The sequence below is a fragment of the Mus musculus genome, chromosome 4, assembly GCF_000001635.26.
Source record: "Mus musculus strain C57BL/6J chromosome 4, GRCm38.p6 C57BL/6J".
Lineage (NCBI taxonomy): Eukaryota > Metazoa > Chordata > Mammalia > Rodentia > Muridae > Mus > Mus musculus.
Genome location: NC_000070.6, coordinates 25,000,899 through 25,024,815, shown reverse-complemented (window position 1 = coordinate 25,024,815; position 23,917 = coordinate 25,000,899). Strand labels below are relative to the sequence as shown.

Here is a 23,917-nt window from a genome sequence, read left to right as displayed (position 1 = left end):
CCTCAAATTAATAATAATAGTATTAGTAATAATAATAATAATAATAATAATGTGAAAAGTAATAGATAACAACATTGACCTCTGGCCTCTACACAGAATGCACTGACAAGCAAATACACAACATCTATACACTTGAGCAAATAAACACACACACACACACACACACACACACACACACACCAACCTGAAGGACTAGACTGCACATAGAATAGCTCTTCAGAGTTACTAGTACACAGAAAGGAAAGGAAGCCCATTGTCCCAGGTGAAAATTTTCTTCTCTTGAGAAAATGGCCAGAACTTGATCAAACAAACAAACACTAATTTAACCAGGACTCATTTCTTTTTCACAAGGACATCAAAGTAAGAAGGGCCTTGTTAGGAAGAAGGGTTTGATCAGGAAACTGGGACACAAAGCTACAATGTTATTAGTCATCATTTCAGGAAAATACACGTACATGGCCAAATTCTATCCACATAATAAGGATGTTAGTCACAAATGTAACTTCTAGGTATGGTCCATAAAGACCTCCCAGATGTTTTCACCCGCTCTTTCATACACTTTCTGTGTATTAGCACATTGGGATTTGTATGGGGATGGTAGAAAGAGGCTCATCATCCTCTGACCATCTTTTAAATTTGCTACAATGGATATCACTGCTGACATCAGAAGGAAAAAAGACTAGAACATGGCTGAATTAAGTTGAGGAATGAGTATCATAAGCACTCAGGACCAGTATGTGTTCCTGGTTTCAAAAAATATCTGGAGCGATGGGCCAATTGGTAATGTGCTTCCTGCTCAACCATGAAGACTTGAGGTTTGGGACCTCATAAAAGCTAGGCACTAGAGAGAAGACAAGAGATTATTGTCTAGTTAATTGAGTGAGCTCTGGGTTCTTTGAGAAACTATGTCTCAAAAAAATAAGTTAGGGAGCAACTGAGGAAGACAGCTGATGTCAACCTCTGGCCTATAAATGGGTACATGCACACGCGCACGCACACACACACACACACACACACACACACACACACACACACGCATACGCACACACACATTTAGGCAAGCAACTTTTGTTAAACTCATTTAGATAAAAGACAATGATATCAAAGTAAGAAGGGCCTTATTAGGATGAAGGGTTTGAACAGGAAATTAAGAACACGCAGGTAGAGAGACAATTGTAATGATATTATATTAAATGAAAAATAGAGCAGAGCTAACTCTCAGAGAGGCAAGTCCCAACATCTAAGGGAACAGAGGAAGTTATTCAAAAGAGAGGAGTGGGTAAAAAGTTTTAAGTCTGAAGGCCCATAGTAGATTGAGACAATCAGATCAATTGGGCATAGAGACAATCAGATCAATTGGGCAGATAGGGCAGCAAAGATCTCCTCCCTTGGGTGAAAATGGATAGAGTTCAAAAGGCATAAAGAAAACATACAACTCCAGGCAATGTCTACCTTCAAGCAGGTCAGGAAGCAGGAGCTGATGCAGAGCCATGGAGGGATGTTATTTACTGGCTTGCTTGAGTTCCAGTCCTGACTTCCTTTGGTGATGAAGAGCAGTATGGAAATGTAAGCTGAATAAACCCTTCCCCCCCACCCCCAACTTGCTTCTTGGTCATGATGTTTGTGCAGGAATAGAAACCCTGACTAAGACAAATTATTACAAGCATAGTGGGGTATTCCTGTGAAAACCTTACCATGTTTTGGGGAGGACTGTGGAAGGACTTTGGAACTTTGGGCTTGAAGATCCATTCATTGTTAAGAGCTCTGTCAGTTGTTGTGTAGGAGCTTGGAAGATAATGTTGAGAACAGTGCAGAAGATGGAGGTCTGGCTTGTGAAATTTCAGAGGGAAAATTAAAGACTCTTTTCAGGGCCATTGCTATTTTGATTGGGAAGATTCTGTAGTTCTGGTTAGCTGGGACTGAAGAATCAGCTGTGATTAAGAAGATACCAGAACTACTAAAGTGAAACTTTTGCATTACTGGGACCATTGATGCTGGTTAGCTGGAGCTAAGAAATTAGCGGTGATTAAGAAGAGACCAGCATCACTGAGGTGACATCTTCTGGGAAGTGTTTTCTGAGAGCACAGAGGCTGTGTTCCAGAGATAGCCAAGGTTGTACCTTGTGTTGTGGCTGGACTTGGTAATGTGTAAGGTCACCCAGGTAGTACTGGTTTTGAAGGCATGAAGGGGTTATGCCGAGCAGCTGAAGCTCAGCACTGTGAGAGGCCATGGAAGGCCATTGGTGAAGGTACAGCCTCAGTTGCAATTGATGGCCCGGGACTAAAGGGGTCATGCAGTGTTTTAGAGATGCCAGGACCATGAATGATCACCAAGAACAGCAGCAGCAGTGGAGTACAGGCATATGGAGCCTAGAGAAAAAGCTGTGTGCTACAATGGACAGGGCTGGGGAAGTGACCCAAGCCCTTGGAGGAGCCCAGAAGATCATGAGTTAAATCCTAGGCATTGGACAGTTGGAGTTTAATTTTTGCTTTTGATTGTGACTGTGCCCTGATATTTTTCCCTCTTGAAGGAAGAAAGTATTTTAGTGAAGCCCACAGTTAAGAGACTTTGCATTTTAAAAAACTTTGGATTTTAAAAGAGATGGATATTTTAAGAATATGTAAAGACTGTGGGACATTTAAAGTTATTTAGATCTTGGGGATGAATAAGAATGTAAGGTCAAGGCTTACTAGTGATGTGTTTGTGTGTCAAGTTGACAAGGAGTCAAGTGTACTGGCTAGTTTTGTGTCAACTTGACACAGCTGGAGTTATCACAGAGAAAGGAGCTTCAGTTAAGGAAATGCCTCCATGAGATCCTACTGTAAGGCATTTTCTCAATTAGTGATCAAGGGGGAAAGGCCCCTTGTGGGTGGGACCATCTCTGGGCTGGTAGTCTTGGGTTCTATAAAAGAGCAGGCTGAGCAAGCCAGAGGAAGCAAGCCAGTAAGGAACATCCCTCCATGGCCTCTGCATCAGCTCCTGCTTTCTGATCTGCTTGAGTTCCAGTCCTGACTTCCTTGGTGATGAACAGCAGTATGGAATTATAAGCCTAATAAACCCTTTCCTCCCCAATTTTCTTCTTGGTCATGATGTTTGTCAGGAATAGAAACCCCAACTAAGACACATGGCTAAATAGGTAGAAGGCCTTAAACAGGAAACACAAAAATCCTTTAAAGAATTACAGGAAAACACTGCTAAACAGGTAGAAGTCCATAAAAAAGAAGAAACACAAAAATCCCTTAAAGAATTACAGGAAAACACAACCAAACAGGTGGAGGAATTGAACAAAACCATTCATGATCTAAAAATGGAAGTAGAAACAATAATGAAAACCCAAAGGGAGACAACTCTGGAGATAGAAATTCAAGGAAAGAAATCAGGAACCATAGACATAAGCATCAGCAACAGAATACAAGAAATGCAAGAGAAAATCTCAGGTTCAGAAGATTTCATAGAAAACATGGACACAACAATCAAAGAAAATACAAAAGGATCCTAACTCAAAATATCCAGAAACTCCAAGACACAATGAGAAGACCAAACCTAAGGAAAATAAGTATAGATGAGAATGAAGATTTTCAACTTAAAGGGCCAGTAAATATCTTCACCAAAATTATAGAAGAAAACTTCGCTAACCCAAAGAAAGAGATGACCATGAACATAATAAAGCCTACAGAACTCCAAATAGACTGGACCAGAAACGAAATTCCTCCCGACACATAATAATCAGAACAACAAATGCACTAAATAAAGATAGAATATTAAAAGCAGTAAGGGAAAAAGGTCAAGTAACATATAAAGGCAGACTTATTAGAATTACTCCAGACTTCTCACCAGAGACTATGAAAGCCAGAAGACCCTGGACAGATGTTATACAGACCTTAAGAGAACACAAATGCCAGCTGAGGCCATTATAACCAGCCAAACTCTCAATTACCATAGATGGAGAAACCAAAGTATTCCATGTCAAAACTAAATTCACACAATGTCTTTTCATGAATCCAGCCCTTCAAAGGATAATAAAGGGAAAACTCCAAAAAAGGAGGGAAACTACACCCTAGAAATAGCAAGAAAATGATCCTTCAACAAACCTAAAAGAAGATAGCCACAAGAACAGAATCCCAACTCTAACAACAAAAATAAAAGGAAGCAACAATTACTTTTCCTTAACATCTCTTAATATCAATGGACTCAATTTTCCAATAAAAAGAAAAAGACTAACACACTGGCTACATAAATAGGACCCAACATTTTGCTGCATACAGGAAACCCACCTCAGGGAAAAAGACAGACACTACCTCAGAATAAAAGGCTGAAAAACAATTTTCCAAGCAAACAGTCCGAAGAAACAAGCTGGAGTACCCATTCTACTATTGAATAAAATAAACTTCCAACCAAAAGTTATCAAAAAGTTCAAGGAGGGGTACTTCATACTCATCAAAGGTAAAATCTATCAAGATGAACTCTCAAGTCTGAACATCTATGCTCCAAATTCAAGAGCATCTACATTCATTAAAGAAACAATAATAAAGCTTAAAGCACACTTTGCATTGCACACAATAATAGTGGGAGACTTCAACACCGCATTCTCATCATTGGACAGATCCTGGAAACAGAAACTAAACAGAGATACATTGAAACTAACAGAAATTATGAAACAAATGGATTTAACAAATATTTACAGAACATTTTATCCTAAAACAAAAGGATATTCCTTCTTCTCAGAACCTCATGGTACCTTCTCCAAAACTGGCCATATAATTGGTCACAAAACAGGTCTCAACAGATACAAAAATATTGAAATTATCCCATGCATCCTATCAGAACACCATGGATTAAGGCTGACTTTAATAGCAACATAAATAATAGAAAGCCAACGTTGATGTGGAAGCTGAACAAAACTCCACTCAATAATAACTTTGCCAAGCAAGAAATAAAGAAATTAAACACTTTTTAGAGTTTAATGAAAATGAAGCCACAACATATCCAAACTTGGGACACAATGAAAGCAGTCCTAAGAGGAAAACTCATAGCTCTGAGGGCCTCCAAAAAGAAACTAGAGAGAGCATACACTAGCAGCTTGAGAGCAGACCTAAAATCTCTAGAACAAAAGGAAGCAAATTCAACCAAGAGGAATAGACTACAGGAAATAATCAAACTCAGGACTGAAATCAACCAAGTGGAACCAAAAAAAAAAAAAAAAAAAAACTGTACAAAGAATCAACCAAACAAGGAGATGGTCTTTTGAGAAAAATCAACAAGATAGATAAACCCTTAGCCAGAATAACTAGAGGGCACAGGGACAGTATCCTAATTAATAAAATCAGAAATGAAAACGGAGAAATAACAACAGAACCTGAGGAAATTCAAAACATCATCAGATCCTACTATAAAAGGCTATACTCAACAAAACTGGAAAACCTGGATGAAATGGACAATTTTCTAGACAGTTACCAGGTGCCAAAGTTAAATCATGATCAGATTAATGATCTAAACAGTCCCATGTGCCCTAAAGAAATAGAAGCAGTCATTAGTAGTCTCCGAACCAAAAAAAGCCCAGGACCAGATGGGTTTAGTGCAGAGTTCTATCAGACCTTCAAAGAAAACCTAATTCCAATTCTCCTCAAACTATTCCACAAAATAGAAACAGAAGGTACTCTACCCAATCCATTCTATGAAGCCACAATTACTCTGACACCTAAACCACATAAAGACCCAACAATGAAAGAGAACTTCAGACCAATTTCTCTTATGAATATCAATGCAAAAATACTCAATAAAATTCTTGCTAACCGAATCAAAGAACACATCAAAACAATCATCCATCCTGACCAAGTAGGTTTCATCGCAGGAATGCAGGGATGCTTTAATATCCAGAAATCCATCAAAATAATCCACTATATAAACAAAATCAAAGACAAAAAACCAAACAAACAAACAAAAAATCACCACAAGATCATCACCACAGGATGCTGAGAAAGCATTTGACAAAATACGACACCCATTCATAGTAAAAATCTTGGAAAGAACAGAAATTCAAGGCCCATAGCTAAACATAATAAGTGCAATATACAGCAAACCACTAGCCAACATCAAACTAAATGGAGAGAAACTTGAAGCAATCCCACTAATATCAGGGACTAGACAAGGCTGCCCATTTTCTTCCTATGTATTCAGTATAGTACTTGAAGTCCTAGCAAGAGCAATTTGACAACAAAAGGAGATCAAGGGGATACAAATTGGAAAGGAAGAAGTCAAAATATCACTATTTGCAGATGATATAATAATATATTTAAGTGACCCTAAAAATTCTACCAGAGAACTCCTAAACCTGATAAACAGCTTCAGTGCAGTAGCTGGATGTAAAATCAACTCAAACAAATCAGTGGCCTTTTTCTACACAAAGGATAAACAGGCTGAGAAAGAAATTAGGGAAACAACACCCTTCACAATAGTCACAAATAATATAAAATACCTTGGTGTGACTCTAACTAAGGAAGTGAAAGATCTGTATGATAAGAATTTCAAGTCTCTGAAGAGAGAAATCAAAGATCTCAGAAGATGGAAAGATCTCCCATGCTCATGGATTGGCAGGATTAATATAGCAAACATGGCTATCTTGCCCGAAGCAATCTACAGATTCAATGCAATCCCCATCAAATTTCCAACTCAATTCTTCACTGAGTTAGAAAGGGCAATTTGCAAATTCATCTGGAATAACAAAAAACCTAAGATAGCAAAAACTATTCTCAACAATAAAAGAACCTCTGGTGGAATCACCATGCCTGACGTAAAGCTGTACTACAGAGAAATTGTGATAAAAACTGCATGATACTGGTACAGCGACAGAGAGGTAGATCAATGGAATAGAATTGAAGACCCAGAAATGAACCCACATACCTATGGTACTTGATTTTTGACAAGGGAGCTAAAACCATCCAGTGGAAAAAAGACAGCATTTTCAACAAATGGTGCTGGCTCAACTGGAGGTTATCATGTAGAAGAATTCGAATTGATCCATTCTTATCTCCTTGTACAAAGCTCAAGTCTAAGTGGATCAAGGAACTCCATATGAAACCAGAGACATGGAAACTTATAGAAGAGAAAGTGGGAAAATGCCTCAAGATATGGGCACAGGGGAAAAATTCCTGAACAAAACAGCAATGGCTTACGCTGTGCTGTAACATCAAGAATTGTCAAGTGGGACCTCATAAAATCGCAAAGTTTCTGTAAGGCAGAGGACACTGTCAATAAGACAAAAAGTCCACGAACAGATTGGGAAAAATTCTTTACCATTCCTAAACCTGATAGGGAACTAATATCCAATATATACAAAGAAGTCAAGAAGCTGTAATCCAGAAAACCAAATAACCCTATTAAAAAATGGGGTAGAGAGCTAAACAAAGAATTCTCAACTGAGGAATACCAAATGGCTGACAAGCACCTGAAACAATGTTTAACATCCTTAATCATCAGGGAAATGCAAATCAAAACAACCCTGAGATTCTACCTCACACCAGTCAGAATGGCTAAGATAAAAAATTCAGGTGACAGAAGATGCTGGTGAGGATGTGGAGAAAAAGGAACACTCCTCTATTGCTGGTGGGATTACAAGCTGGTACAACCATTCTGGAAATCAGTTTGTTGGTTCCTCAGACAATTGGACATAGTACTTATGGAAGATCCAGCAATACCTCTCTGCGCATATACCCAGAAGATGTTCCAACTTGTAATAAGGACACATGCTCCATTATGTTCATAGCAGTCTTATTCATAATAGCCAGGAGCGGGAAAGAACCTAGATGCCCCTCACCAGAAACATGGATACAGAAAATGTGGTACATTTACACAATGGAGTACTACTCAGCTATTAAAAACAATGAATTTATGAAATTCTTAGGCAAATGGATGAATCTGGAGAATATCATCCTGAGTGAGGTAACCCAAAGCCAAAAGAATACCCAGGATATGTACTTACTGATAAGTGGATATTAGTCCAGAAACTTAAACTACCCAAGATACAATTTGCAAAACACAAAACTCAAGAAGAAGGAAGACCAAAATGTGGATACTTTGTTCCTTCTTAGAATGAGGAACAAATAAGTTACAGACACAAAGTGTGGAGGTGAGACAGAGGGAAGGACCATCCAGAGACTGCCCTACCCAGGGATCCATCATATAAACCACCACCAAACCCAGACACCAATGCAGATGCCAACAAGAAGTTGCTGACAGGACCCTGATATAGCTATCTATTATGAGGCTATGCTAGCACCTGGCAAATACAGAAGTGGATGCTCACAATCATCTATTGGATGGAACACAGGGCTCCCAATGAAGGAGCTAGAGAAAGTACCCAAGGAGCTGAAGGGGTCTGCAACCCTATAGGAGGATCAACCAGTACTCCCAGAGCTCGTGTCTCTAGCTGTATATGTAGCAGAGGATGGCCTAGTCGACCATCAATGGGAGAAGAGCCCTTGGTCTTGGGAAAATTATATGCTCCAATACAGCGGAATGCCAGGGCCAGGAAGTGGGAGTGGGTTGGTTGGGGAGCAGGGCAGGGGGAGGATATAGGGAACTTTTGGAGAGGAAACTAGGAAAGGGGATAGCATTTGAAATGCAAATAAAGAAAATATCTAATTAAAAAAATGAAAGATTCATTATAAAAAAAAAAGGTAGTATAGTATCTGCATCACCTATCAGACCTCAAAATAATGATGGCTGCCTTGATGTGACTTGATGTGGATGTTTTATGTTTTTAAAGTGCAGTAACAGCCTTAGCCAGGAGTTGACAAATCTAACTACTACTTATAACCTTTACTTAGCTTTAGCCAGTACTACTTCTTTATTTAGTATTTAAATCCTTTAGTATTTGCTTATTCATGGAACAGAGACAGAAGTCACCTTGGTCAAACAGACTTTTGAGCTTATTTCAAAAAGTACAGCATGAGCCCTGTGTCCACCCCATGTGTCTTCTCCAACTCTGCTCTTAAGGGACCAGCCACCTTTGTTTTACAGATTGGTTGGGGTGTGTAAGTTCTCTGGACATCTGCAAGACTCAGGTCTGATTTGGCTGTTTTCTTTTCTTTTTCTATGCTTTTTTTTTTAAGAAAAAAACTAAGGCAGCTTATTGTTCTGATGGGATTCGAATGTACCTCTGTGTCTATTCATCCATGTGTCACATCTTGGATTGACTCTTTATTCCCAGTGTCTTCCTGGCAAAGACAATGAGCACAGTGAGCATATTAATAAATGTTACATAATAACAACTATTAAATGTTCCTTTGAAATCTCAAGCAGCTTTTTATCTTTAGCTCCTACTTTGAGATAATTATACACTTCCCTAAAGCTATTAATAGCTCCAATCAGGAAGAACAGCTGAAAAGAAATGTGTAGAGTCCTGCCAAATCTGGGATGCCAGTGATTTCAAATCCACAGAGCTGTGGGAAGTGTTTTAAAAAGTGGTATTTGACATATAGATGTCAAAAAACATCAATAGAAAGCTTTCCCAGGCACATTTTCAAGATACCATAGTTTCCTAGCTGTAGTACACAGTTGCCCATATCGCCAGCATCATTCATTTACAAAGACACTTAGACCACACAGAAGAGTTGCAGCACAGCTTTCAGGCTGGCACACAGTCCCTGGCACACGGTTCCTCAGAATGAGCATCACAAATCATGTACTCCCTCTGTCTTTTGAAAAGTAGAGGTCCTACACATTTAAGCAAGACCACAAGACAAAGTCACAGACTAGCCTTAAAGGAATGTGGCAGATGGATTCCTCCATCTTGTGCACTAGAAATCACAAACACTTATAGACCATTCTTCAGGTTTTTAAGTCCACAAAATAAAGTTACCAACCATCTTTCTTGGGCATACTCATTCCTCATCTTACTTGACACATCAGAGAGAAAAATCAAAATAAAACCAGTGACCAGGATTACTTTCTCCCATTAAGGAAATGATTAGTGGAGTAAGTATGTCATTGGACTGCAAGACTCAAGACCTGGGCCCTGACTCAGCTCTTGTGGCTTACAGTCTATGATTTTGCCAAGACTCTGTTATCAGGTTCATTTTCTGTACTTTTGGGGACACTACTCTGTGTGAGCAGCCATGATAAAAGGCAGAAACAGTGAACAAGCACAGCACTTCTGCCCCCAGGAATGGTAGTTTTCAGGAAGCTGTGAACCTGGGGGAAGGAACGGAGAGAAATGGCTGAGAGGCCACTCCTTTGTTGCTATCACTATACCTCTGAGATGCTCTTCCGTAGTTCATTTTTCTGCCTCCATTTGGTTTTACAGTGTTTTGTTTTGTTTTGTTTTTTGGAAGCCATTTGTCTCTAGATTACATAGAACCGTTTATTGCTCAGCAATAGTAGTCTTCACACAAAGTAACCTAAAATATTGTGGTTTCTTACAATCTAAAATAATCACAGCTTTTGAGACTATAGGTAAAGTTGCACAAGAAAAGTCCGTCTTTCTCTCTGTCATGGAAAAAAATGTTTTCTATATGATTCATAGATGCTATGCTAATAAGAACAGCCCAAGAGATATCAAAGCAGAAAGAAATGTCTGCCAACAACCAACTTCCCAAAGAGGTTTCAATCAAGGGAACAAAGGTAATAGCAATGAATTCCAGAACAGGTGGAGGGTAGCGTCAGCTCCAGGATCTCAGGGCACCCAGGCTCAGATCGTATTGCAAGTCCAACCACTGAAATGTAGCAATTCTCTACCTCACCACATTGGCCTATTGGTTCTCTATAAAATACATCCTTTTTCTTACTGGTTAGGCTTGTGTGATAAAAATATTAAAATCATAAGTAACTAAACATTTCATTACTGTCCACTATACTAACAAAAATGAAATTATTAGGGCTACAGAAATAGGTCAGTTGGTAAAGTTGGTAAAGTCTAAGGACCTGAGTTTGATTCCCAGAACTCACATGGAGGAGGAAGAGGAAGAGGAGGAGGAGGAGGAGGAAGAGGAGGGAAGGAAGGAAGGAAGGAAGGAAGGAAGGAAGGAAGGAAGGAAGGAAGGAAGGAAGGAAGGAAGGGAGGGGAGTATTAGGAGGAGGAGAAAGGAAGGAAGAGAAAGGAGAAGGAGGAATGGGAGGAAGAAGAGGAGGAGGAAGTGAAGGACCCAAGCTTAATGGCACATATTCTTGTCATCCTAGCAATGGGGTGAGGAGCAGGTAGATCGCTTTGAGTTAACTAAAATCTTTAAAAAACAGAGCTAATTTTTCTCCAAAGAAGAAATTCCAGCCATGGACATCTCCCATTTGAATCTGCCTCTCTGTCCATTCATCCATGTGGTTTTGCTAACTGTACAACCATGCTAACTTTTTCAATAAATGTCATAATTTCCTACCAGAGTTCTCTTTCTGGTTACATATGATTTCACACAGCCATGGAAGTTGTTTTCATTCTACAGCAAAGCCAACTGCTTTCATTTTTATGTTTTAAGGTAGATGCTGCTGTGCTCTGGCCCTAATAGAGATGGATCCATTCTTTTCACAGGTATGAGTAGCGTCAAATGCAGCATGGTGTTCTATTTTGCTAAATTGCTCTTACCTTTTGTTTCAGAAGAAAACAATGACTATATATATTCAGTGCAACCTTTCTTTATAAGTTTCAGCTGCACATGAAAGACAGGAAATCAGGTCCTCACATCTAATGGGCACAGAGCCACAACTCTTGTATTCACATAAATACTCCCTGTATTTATCTAAAGGGACTCTGGAATTGGAGTTGCAGCATGAATCCTATCATCTACATAGCAGCAGTCTCTGCCTCACAAATGCTAATAATTTTAAGTGACTCAGCAGTACATTTTCAAAACTCTCCTAGACAGAATTTCCTCACTGTTTCTTAACACCCATCATCTTCTGTCAAATTTCATTTCAGCCAGAGCTACTCCAAGAACTTCTAAAACTAGAACACGGTCACATGCAAACAGATTGGACAGCTAATTTAAAACCAAGAACCCAAATCGAGCAGAACTTGAAATGAAACTCGGATTTCAATTATTTGTAACACAATTTTCTAGGATGAAATGAAGTCTTTAAAAAATACAAAACAATAACAACTCTGCTTTAGAAATAGTAAACATTTATTCATTTTTTTATTGATAGCTCTTTTCTTGGTTGTAATAAGAATATTAACAAATAAACATACTTTCGATATTTAAATTTACAGCCCCAAATTAAGCTTTTCATTCATTTAAGGGCTTGGTGCCATCTTAAAATAAATTAATTTTAATTACAAATGACAAGTACCTATAGATAGCTAAGAAATGTACTAACATTTATTTGCAAGAACAAACATGTGCTTTTGTATTTTTATTATTATAAAAGTTGTATCTTCAATGAAGTTGAAGTTCAGTTCATCAAAATTATGGTTATGGAAATAAATTTGAATCTACTAGTAATTAAAAGTCAAATAAAAATCATGACAGGAGAAAATAGCAAGCATGTGGAAATGTTTGTGGTCTATACCGACACATTCTCATGTAAACAAAGCAAATATCAAAGAAATCAAATCTCTTTGTCACCAACAAGAGTATGAAGACTGAAAGGTTATTTTATTTTATTCCACGCTCCAGATGAACACCCGGTCTGAGCAGAGAACTAGGAGTTAGATGAACCTTTACATTTTCCTCACTCTCTCCAGGAAATTACATATAATGAAGAGATGCCCTACAGAGACATCTGCAGGAAAAAAAAAAATACTATACTAATTAGCCTTGTGGAAGTCATGACTTACAATTAGTGAGTCATTTGTTGACCCCTACTGTGAAACCACATGGTTCATCAGACTTCGCCAGTGCAAAGAAAGGAAAGCTGGTGCTGGCCAAATCTGTGCCAGCACACGTGGCAACCGGACAGGCACACACCGTGTAGACTGCCTTTCGTTGACTATCACCACTGGCTCCCAACACACAACTACTCTAAGATAAAACAGATAGTATTTCAATGAAATTCTTATTTTCTACAGGAGTGTTTCTTGTAATTGTGCTCTGGGGACCATCTGAACCAGAATCAGGCAAAATACTCAACAGAAAGAAAATAAACATTCCTGCATCCAACCTTTGACCCAGAGGCCCAGGAATTTATATTGTTAGCCTTCCTGCGGATATTCAAACCTGTATTAAATTTAAATATCACTACTGCAAACTATTTGAAATGTCTCTTTACTCTTTTTTGTTCTTTAACAACAAATATTTTCTTATTTCTTTCATGCATATTAACTAGGAGGAAATATAAGTAATTTCTGCTTATGTCAGTCAGCAGTGGTTTGTAGTGGTATTTTCCCCATCAAGAAAACATGGAATAATAGGCAACGTGCAATTTTATACCTAAATTCCTTAATGGTGCACCACAGTATTTTTTCCTAAAACTTTCAAAATGTATATATAATTAAAATATCTAAAGTGATCTGTAAACTGTAGTCTGACCAGATTATCCAGTGTAAGAGAGCTACTGTTCTATGTCTGCTTCCCCATGGTTGCTTCTGTTAGCTCTGCAGTCTCCCCAGAGCACTTACCTATAAACCAGAAGAGAGTACCTTCAACTGCACATAAGCAAGAATACAAAATGAGAAACCCAGTTCAAGTATGGTCACAAAAGAAGTCTCAGAAGCTACCAAGCTATCAATATTCACAGTGCTGTCTTTCCCTACAGTTGAACTTTTAACATCTGTATTAATATCTGCCTAAAATCCGGTTTAGATTGGCAATGAAAAACATATTGCTAATATCTACTACTGTCCTATGTGATGTCAATGGACAAGGACATATCTACCTTTGATAAATATAAATTAGAAATTAAAGAGGTAGGTGGCTATCATACGCAGTGACCTCAACATGATGTGGCAAATAAGTGTCCCTAGAGCTATTTAGGCAGACGTGAATTACAACACCATTGCAATTGCCTCAAATCGCCTCAAGAGCAGAATTTCCCAGGTGTTTGGTGTTGTAAAAAATTTCCAACATCCCGATTTCTGATTATGATGCCAGAGATCTTCAGACCCCCATTTTAAGAAAGAGCTAGCAAAGCAGATGTAAAGTAACCCTGGAGACCAGACAATAGTTATACTATTGGCTGGGCTCTTATAACTACACTGGCATATGGGGGCAGTGGAGGGGGCCAACAAAAAGCCCTCAGAGTTGGGTAAAACGTGAGCAATTCTTGCATCTACCTTGGGTTTTTGTAACTGAAGAAATGCAGGCTTGTTTTTCCCAATGGCTCAGAAAGCAGTAAAATTCTGAAAAGGTGCTATACATCTGAGTTAGCCCAGGACACAGCCAGAAGGTCATGCCTTCAGCCCTTTTGGCTTCAGTCTGCAGTTCCACTCTGGCTGGCTGCTCTGTCTGTACCACTGGTAACAAAGAGAAGCTGACCAAGGTTCTGGGTGCACCAGAACAGGCAGACTACTAAAAAAAAAAAAAAAAAAAAAAAAGGAATGAGAAACCCAAAACCCGATCTAAGCTCAGACCAGGGTTTAGCTTCCCTTCTCTGTGGAAGACCTACCTGAGTTTGTTCACAACTTCAGCTCTGCTAAGGCAAGCACTGAGACAAAAGGCCCTACTACGCTAGATTGCTGGAAACTTCCAAAGCTGCCAGGGTAAGACCTGCACACAGGTGAGCTGAGCACTCGGCAACTGTCAGTCACTTGCTTTATAGATTCAAGTTTATATTCATCATCAGATCTTTGAGTTCCGTTTGAAAGGCTGGGTCTGCTGTGTCTTTTAGAGAGTCTAAGTCTTTCCCAGACACATAGCAACTTCAAGGCATACTTGAGCTTCATGCAATGCTGTCTCAGAAAGGAGAAGACAGGAGAGGGGAGGGAGGGAGGGAGGAAGGGAGGGAGGGAGGGAGAGAGGGAGGGAGGGAGGGAGGGAGAGAGAGAGAGAGGGAGGGAGAGAGAGAGAGAAGGAGGGAGAGAGAGAGAGGGGGAGAGAGAGAGAGAGAGAGAGAGAGAGAGAGAATTTGAAGTTCCCCTTGACTATGGCAGGTTTACGATGAGTGAGGAGCCTAGGTGGTACAATGGAAGAGCTGTGTCTGCATCTCAGATGTCTGTCTGGAGCCCAGTTCATCCAAAGTCCCTGGGCAGGATTGTTGTCCCTGTGAAATTTGGCTTTCTTCACCCTTAAAAAGGAAATAAAGCCACGAGGACACAATTGCACAACGTCTTACATACTGCACCACTGCAGAGTGGGACACAGTTGCACAACGCCTTGCATACTGCAACACTGCAGAGTGGGACACAGTTGCACAACGCCTTGCATACTGCACCACTGCAGAGTGGGACACAGTTGCACAACGCCTTGCATACTGCACCACTGCAGAGTGGGACACAGTTGCACAACGCCTTGCATACTGCACCACTGCAGACTGGTTCTTCCTCCACTCTAAATTGGTGACGATTTTTGAATCAGCAGGACGGCCTCAGGCTGGACCAGCCACCCTCTCCTACTCCTCCCTGAAGTTCACAATAGCGCTGGGTCTCCTCAGTGTTTCCCAGGTGCTCTGAAGACTCACCATTGTGCTTAGAAACATCCCTACACGTTTATGTTCCTTTTTGAAATTGTACATGCAGATAAAACATTTTTTAATAAAAGCCGTCTATCTAGACATCATCAGCGCATATCTCCCACGACACAACATGTCATGTATTAAAAACGATTCTAAGAAATACAACTGAATGAATCTGTACATTGTCTCTTAAAGTGCTCCAAAGTAAACTGTAATAACCATTACAACGCCACTAACCTCCCTGGGTTTTGTTTTTAAATAAAACTTAACATCTACCAACTGAGAGGCAGAGGGATTTGACTCTGATAAGATAGCAATGAGCAGCAGTGGCTTGTGGGAGAGGAAAAGGGAACTGATCAACTCAACTAAGCTTACCTCACTCAGCAGCATAAAAACCACCTACAATTCAAGTTAGCTGCAGGTTCAATGAAGCGCAATCCCGATTCATGCTACAAAAATAAAACCAGTCAACTGAACTAGCAAAATCCACTCCCGACACACACTCAAAACATTTCTTAACCTAGAGGTAAACATATGTGACCACTTTCTTACAATATATCCTTGGTTTCAAAGTATTTACCATTCCTTTTACACACCCACCCACCCCCACACACACGTACACACACACTATAAAAACCAATAAAACTTTAGAAGCCATATGAAAAAAAAAAAAACTCAGTCAATCAAAAACCATAATCGCTCGATATGTTTCAAGAGTTCGGGTATTCACAACACCGTCCGATGTTCCCCACACACGTAGACGGCACTAGGGCGAATCCGTCGCCTTGTGTGACCAGGGAGCCGTGGCAAGAACTTGAAAGACTTGGGCATCATATCTAAGCAGGCATCGTGGAACTTCTTAATCCTCCAGTAGTATATCAGTGGGTTCAATGCAGACTTGAGGTAGCAGAGCCAGAGTAGCCAGGTGCTAATCTCAAAGAAGTTGTGCTGATAGTAGAAGTGCTTACTGAAGGTAGCCACAAGGCTGTAGGTGGTGAATGGGGCCCAGCAGACAATGAAAACGGCAAAGAGGATCAGAATGGTGGTAAAGGCACGTGTTTTAAAGCCCATGTCGATGCTCATTTGGAAGGGTCTCTGTAGACTCATGAGACCGAGTTTGCTGGCCTGGCTGAGGCATATCCCTTCGGGGTAGCTATGAATCCTCAAGGCATTATGCCGAAGGGTATTGAGGATGCCCATAAATGAATATAATATGACCAGGAAAGGTATAAAGAAGGAAATGAGTGAAATCAAAATCACATAAGCCTGGTATCCAGAATTGGTTGTGTATCCAAACACGCACTGTGGGGCTCTGGAAGGTATCTGCAGATCAGGGTTTCCCACGGCCAAAGGAAAAGCTACAGAAAAAGCAGTTGCCCAGGAGACTGCAATGAGGACCTTAGCCCTATAGGGATTTAGCTTATCTTGCCTCTGAACTATAATCAGAAACCTATCGATACTAATAATGAGCAGGATGGCTACTCCCTCTATCACAAACAACCAGAAAAACATAGCCGACAACCGGCAGAAGAATTTCCCAAATATCCATCTGGTAGTAAGAATAGTTACCAGAGCAAAGGGCATGTTCAGTACTGCAAGCAGCATGTCTGCAAACGCCAGGCTGGCAAGGAGGATGTTAATTGCAGAACGCATGGCAGCTTTTTGGTACACCATGAGGCAAACAACCAAGTTTCCAAGGAAAGACACAAAGAGAATAAATATCATTATGGCTGAAAGGATAATCTGAACCGCTAAGTTTAGGCTCTTAAAAACTGCTGGTGCTGGAGTCACAGCTGTGCTGTTCACTGCCAAGGAGCTAAATCCAGGGCTAGTCATGGTTTCAAGGCTGTATCTAAGCAGCGGACCAGCGCTAGGATGCTGAAATGGTAGCGGAGCCGTAATATTCACGTGGGAGTTTTCAAAGACTACAAACGTCGTGTTGGATGTTCCAGAATGGGGCGCAGTCAACACTGCCGGAGCAGTCAACACTCCTGAGACAACCATGTTTTTAGGAGGATGGCAGGTTGAGGCAGAAAGGTGGGTCCTCTTCGGGCATTTCCATACAGCGCTGTCAGGTCAGGTTCCACTGATGGGCTCGGATACACATTCTGGAAAATGGACACAGCTCCATCTTCCACAAGAATCCTTTTGCCTGAAAATAAGCGCAGACAAAGACCATGAGATCAGATTAGTAAATATCCTTTACTTTGTTGCATTGCTCATCCAAATACTAGCAAGGGCTGTGCATCCCTATTTAGTTCCTGAGATAAGACAAGACTGTCTTCAGGATAGTGTGGCTGCAGATACATTTGACTCGATCTTTTATCATGTAGGATCATTCTTTTTCTTTCTAATCCTCTAAAACTCTGTTCTGTAACCTAGTCATCACTAAAATAGCACTGTTATAATGTTTTAACTAAACATGACGGATCTTGAAATGCATTAATAAAGCAAGGATAGAAATCAAAACCTTAACGGATGATGCTTTTCAAAAGATTGCAACAGCCCTCTCTAAGGCTCAGACCACTGAGGAAGGAAGAGCAGAAAGACTGTAAGGATTGGAGTTTGGCGAGGGCCTGAGGAAAACTTGTCCTTTTGGAATTGACAAGCCCACTGTACTCATGAACTCATAGCAGCCAAGGTTGGCTGCACAAGAGAAAACCCAGTCAGCATTCTGGTAGGGAGGAGGAGGGGGATCACGGGACCCCATTCCTAACTGAGGTGCCACAGATAACTGGTAGCTTTCACTGGAGGGAGAGGGTTTTCTTTAAAGGTCTAGCTCCTGGTAGACTGATCATTTAATACATGGCCCTACATCCAGAAGTGAATGGACAGCACAAATTGAACTCAATGGGTTATTGAATTAAATAGGAAGACACAAAGTTGGGGTGTGGGGAAGGGTGGTAGATCTTAGAGGACTGAGGAGTAGGAATGAAGAGAATCAAAACAGATTGTATGAAAATCTCCAAGAATTAATAAAAACATTTAAAAAAAACAAACTTCAAAAGTTTCTAGTAACACAGCTTTCCAGCAGTCACTACTGATGCACATTTCACTAATTCTCTTAGGAGAACGAATTTTAATAGTTCTTCTCGACGGGTTCTTGTTCCTTCTTTACATTAGCATAAAGTTGGATGTCAAAAATAACCTAAGCTCAATTTCCAGCTTAACGTGGTGGTACTAACACACTTTAGGTCTGACAGCTCTTAGAGGTAGGAATGGGGATCTTTTCAATTCAGCTCTGAAATTTTCTTGGTCTTTCTTCCTTCTTTTTTCTATTCCTTCTGCCTCTTTCCTATCCCCTCTTCCTCCTACATCCACCTTTCCTCTCTATTTCTTCCTTTCCCCTCCTTAAGATCTTTCCTCATATCCACCCCACTCCCAGAAGGCCATTCAGGGAAAGTAGTCACTTTTTCTAAGCTCTTCCTCTTATTCCCTCTTTTCTTCTAAGCCTGTCCATCATTTTCATCATTTTCTCTGAGCTGCAAACTTCTATTTCTTCTCCCATAGACTGAACTGATACTATTAGCAATATGACAGGAAATGCTACTCAATTAATAAAAGACAAGGGTACTTATGAAGATGGGTAGAAAAGTACCTGAATATCCAGCAAATATTCAGAAACTTACAAAGATATTTGACTATCTTTTCTGAAAGAGTTGCTTACCTTTTATTTAGTGTTAACTCCCAAGCTCTCACCAATTTATAGAGCCTTCACTCTTACATAAGGGAATTCCTTCCTTAATCTATGATCCTATCAACCCACGTTCTGACATGGTTTCCTCTTTCTGTTGGCCTTACTGGGGCGTAATCTTTTTAGTTACAAAGCACTGGATTTCTGGATCAATTCCTTCAACAAATCCTTAAAAGAATAGTAACACACAGACGATTATAACAAAACTACAATTAACACATTATACAGCCTTACACTTAGTCACTGATTTTTAAATGTCAACATTGTCATCCATTTCGTGGGGTGTCAAGAGAATAGATAGGATTTCATTTGTGAGATCCAAGACCCAGCATCCATAGCTAGATCATGGTCTTTCTAACAACTTGGCATCTATAATCCACTATCTGACGTAGGACAGCTTTTATGAATAAGGAAAACACGGGTCTGTTTGCATAAAATACTGATTTTACTATTTCCTCTCATTTTGCAGCTTACTTTCTTATTCCTACTAGATTTTATCTGTCCTTGCATATTCACTCTAAAATGCTAGCACATCTTGACAAAATGCTACATTAAATTAGTGACTATCAGAATCTATGATCACAATGAGGCAGTGGGAAAGGAACAAAGATTATTATAGCTTCTCATCATAATGTCAGTCTACTCAGAAGACCTCACATACATATATGTTAAGATAGTACATAAATCAGTGTTGCTACATACTACCTCCAGAGAAAACTCTGTGTCGACAAATTGGTATTTTAATCCTAAAGTAACAGCTTAAATCATTTTTGGCCAGCTGTGTTTTAATAAAGTGCTTAAAATTGTGGCAAAGTAGCTCAGGAAGTAAAGGTGCTTGCCACCAAGGCTGACAGTGTGAATGTGATCTTTGGGACCCATGTGGTAGAAGGAGAAAATTGATTCCTCTAAGTTGTCCACTGACCTCCATAGGTCATACGGAATATACATTCTCCTGCTCATGAGCACACACACACACAAGAGTAAGTTTGTGTGTGTGCGTGTGTGCGTGAGTGTGTGTAATATATACATACAAGTAAATTAATAATCAAATGTAAAATTAATTTTAAATTGTATTTCAACAAACATCTATTGAACCTACAGTAGTCAGTTTGAAATACCTAATGTCCTTGTTGCTAGAGGTATAGAGAGGTAGAGGCCTTGCCTAGCATTCGAGGGGCCCTGGATCTGGATTCAACTCCCTAAAGGGCAAAATTAAAATCAGCTGATTAAAAATAATTAAATTAGATCTAACTTTTTTGATCGTGAGGAGCAACAATTAAAAATGGAAAGAAACAAAAGGAAAATTTTAACCTAAAGTGTGTTTTTTAACTTTTCTAGTTCCATAGACAACCAAAGTGTCTTTCTCTTTTGCCAAGCCTCTCATTACTACATACACAAACTTCTAACTCAATTTATTCACTTAGTACTCAGCCTTCAGATATTTACTGAAGGCATGCTATGTTCCAGTTACTAAAAGGAAAACTATTAACAAGTGGTCCTGGATTTCGGGTTAAAGAGAGCCAAGTGACCAAGGATACCGTATCTTGAAATTCACTTTGAATAGATTTACTATCAATATAAAAAGGACAGAATTTATAAATTTGAAGTCCATTAGTAAAGAATTTTTTGTTGTTGTTTTTTTAGGCAAACAAACAAATTAGATGGTGTTATAATAACGTGCCAGACAAAACAGAAGAGACAGCAGTTCATCTCCAAACTTCCAGAAAATTTTGATTTGAAGACAATAAAATACATACAGACCTCCAGAGAAAGTCTGATTGGCAAGGACCTCAGGACGCTCAGGTGAGACTGCAAAAAAGTGATTGAAAACTAAGACATTGGAAGGTCCCATCAGACTGATATTTCCTCCAGTGTGCAATCAGAAGCAAGCACACACCTCTACTCAAGTAGCTCCAGTCTGGTAAAGGGCAGTATCCAGGCTGCAGACAGGATCAAACAAATGCCAAGCCTGCCTAGGAATGAGAGTTCTTTTCACCTTCTTCCCTAACTGCTGGAATCTAGACCAGGCTACCCACACAGGCAGGTGGCCCCATCCCAGAGCAGCCAACTGTTGTGATCACCAGTTCAGCCCACAAAGTAAGAACTCACAGCCACAAGGCAGCACAACCCATTCCAGGGACAGATCCCCTGAATATGAAAGGCCTATTAAAAGTTCCACCACTTCCCAACAGTGCTATCCTGGGGACCAACCCTTAGCATGAATTTTGGTGGGAGCAATCCACAGTGAGACCATAACATTACCCAAAAACTTTTCATATGGAACAAAGGTAAAAACAACTTTGTTATAGCACACCTAAGGAAGAATAAGATCTTATTGTGTTTGGTACTTCTCATCTCCTCTCTTTCATTTTCTCTCATTGTTATCTAAACACAGGTAAGTGTTTCTATGGCCCAAACCAAGTTTCTGAGTTCTAGCCTTATGCGTCTATGTGTGTATCTATGCAGAGCATGTAGGCAGGAGTGCAGGGCCCACAGAGGGTCCTGATCTCTGCATAAGCCAAACCCTTCTTTCATTCCATCACCATGCTGCTGTCTGTACTTCTGAGTGACAGGACTTGGCGAGCAGTCACTGTACTGTTTAGATTTTGTTAACTGGACATAAACCTAGGCTTATCCTGGAAAACGGAGCCTCAACTGAGGAACGGTCTCCATAGGACTGTCCTGTGGGCAGTGCCATTCTGGGCAGGTCACCCTGGATAGTTTAAGCTAGTAGACTGACCAAGCCATGTAAGCAGCATTTCTTCAGGGGTCTGCTTCAGTTTCAACCTCTAGATTCCTGCCTTGGGCACCTGCCCTGGCTTCCTTTCCTGAGAGATGGTAACAGTAAGTTAAAATGAACTCTTTGCTCCTCAGGGAGCTTTTTGGCTGTGTTTTATCACAACAGAAAGCAAACTAGGGCAGTCAGGTTACACTTTCTCATGCCATCCCTTCCTTCATGTTCATGCAGGGCACTTAAGAAACTCACTCCTGATGATTCTCCAAGTATTCATAGGGAAATGATTTGGGGTTGGGGGTGAGGAAGAAGATGAGGCAGACACGTTTTTCTTAACCTAGTTAAAAGTCATTTAGTATCTACTTAGCAAAAATCCATGGAGATAGTCATTTCTGTCCTTACATTGAGTTTTTTTTTTTTTTAACTTCCTATTAGGAAATCCTTAAAAGCAGAGTTGTTTTTATAGTATTGATTTTGGAGAATCTACTTTTCTGATTCCCTTTTGCTTTTCAACAGTTCCTTAATGAAGTAGTAGGTGTGCATTATCTGTTTGGAAAGTAAGCTGCTGACAACAGTTCACTAATATTGACTGACTAGATGAAATAAAGTGAAATCTTTCTCCCTAAAAACTGAGCCAAAGAAGTAATTTTAAAAAATGCAGTGATATTAAATGACTCTACAACTTATGTTAAATGGAAGTATAAGGTTCATATACACTAGAAATGTGGAGCTAAGACAAAATCTGACCAGTAACAAAAAGTAAATAGTAGAATAAAAATCCGGGCATTATAAACTTATAGAAATGGGAAACTAGGAACGAGACTAAGGTTAAAGAAAGTGGGCTACTGCTTTGACACAAGTAACTGCTCCTGTGTTCACAATTCTCTATGTTCCTCTTGGACTCCAAAAATCCTCTGGGGCTAAGATCCTTGCCTGAATCTTTCCTTTAGAACCCACAGTGTCCCCTTCACTCACTTCTCAACTGTGACTGTCACACCCATTGTAGGGGGCAGGATCGCTTTTCACCTCCTGCCCAGAGTGCAGAGTGTCTTCATAATCCAGTCCAGGACTTAAGGGTTAAGCAGCTCTCCACTGGAAACACACAGGAGCCAAAAATCTTGTGATATCATCCCTTGACTGGCCACCAGGGCCAAGGAATGAATGTGTGTGTGTGTGTGTGTGTGTGTGTGTGTGTGTGTGTGTGTGTGTGTGTGTGTGTGTATACATGCATACATGCATACATACATACATCTATACATACATACATCTATACATACATCTGGAAGGAAACAAATCACACAATGAACACTCTGGCCAGACAGGAACACGTGCCAGACTTGAACATGTGCCTTTCCCCTGAGCCTCACTTCCCTTTCTTCTCACTCCTGTTCCTCTGGGACTGCAAGCCCTAGGATAGCTCTCTGCTTAACTGCTTTTTCCTAGAGAAGTAAGGTTCTAGGAAACTGGGAAAATAGACCCACTTGTCAACTGCACTGCTCACATTCACTTAGCCGACCTGTGACCTAAGAGTTAACGAGCATTCATTTGAACAGTTCTTTTCACCCTTTCGACAGTACCCAAGATCAGTAACTGCCCTATCACTTCCCTCTCAGGGATGTCACCAGCCTTCCTCTCTTTACCACTGTGGCCATGTCACCTCCATGGCCTGACGTCCTCACCCTTGCCCTCTTCTTTTAAATCCAGCAAACTACAACTACAGGAAAATGTATTTTATTTTATGAGACGGGCTATCGCTATATAGCTCTGGCTGTCCCAGAACTCACCATGTAGAGACCAAGCTGGTTTGAATCATAAGAGATCCGCCACCTCTGCTTCTTGAGTGCTGAGATTAAAGCTCTGCACCACCACACTCAGATGCTTAAAGAACTTTAAGTTATTTCTTTTTTTAAGATTATACAATTTCCCCTTCTATTTCCTCTCTCCAAACCTTCTCA

The 23,917-nt window shown here is 40.1% G+C and overlaps 1 protein-coding gene across 4 annotated transcripts in view; it reads right to left on the bottom strand.

The window, feature by feature from the left end:
* Window positions 1-15,577: 15,577 nt before the first annotated feature.
* Gpr63 (G protein-coupled receptor 63) overlaps window positions 15,578-23,917 on the bottom strand; it is a 43,185-nt gene continuing 34,845 nt past the window's right edge. For 3 of the 4 annotated variants that reach the window (NM_001379627.1, NM_001379626.1, NM_030733.4), the window contains exon 2: window positions 15,578-17,686. In NM_001379627.1, the coding sequence (NP_001366556.1) occupies window positions 16,261-17,538 (1,278 nt within the window). In that variant the 5' untranslated portion in view covers window positions 17,539-17,686 and the 3' untranslated portion in view covers window positions 15,578-16,260. The remainder of the gene's footprint in view (window positions 17,687-23,917) is intronic. The other variant, XM_006538383.4, reaches the window with a different exon arrangement.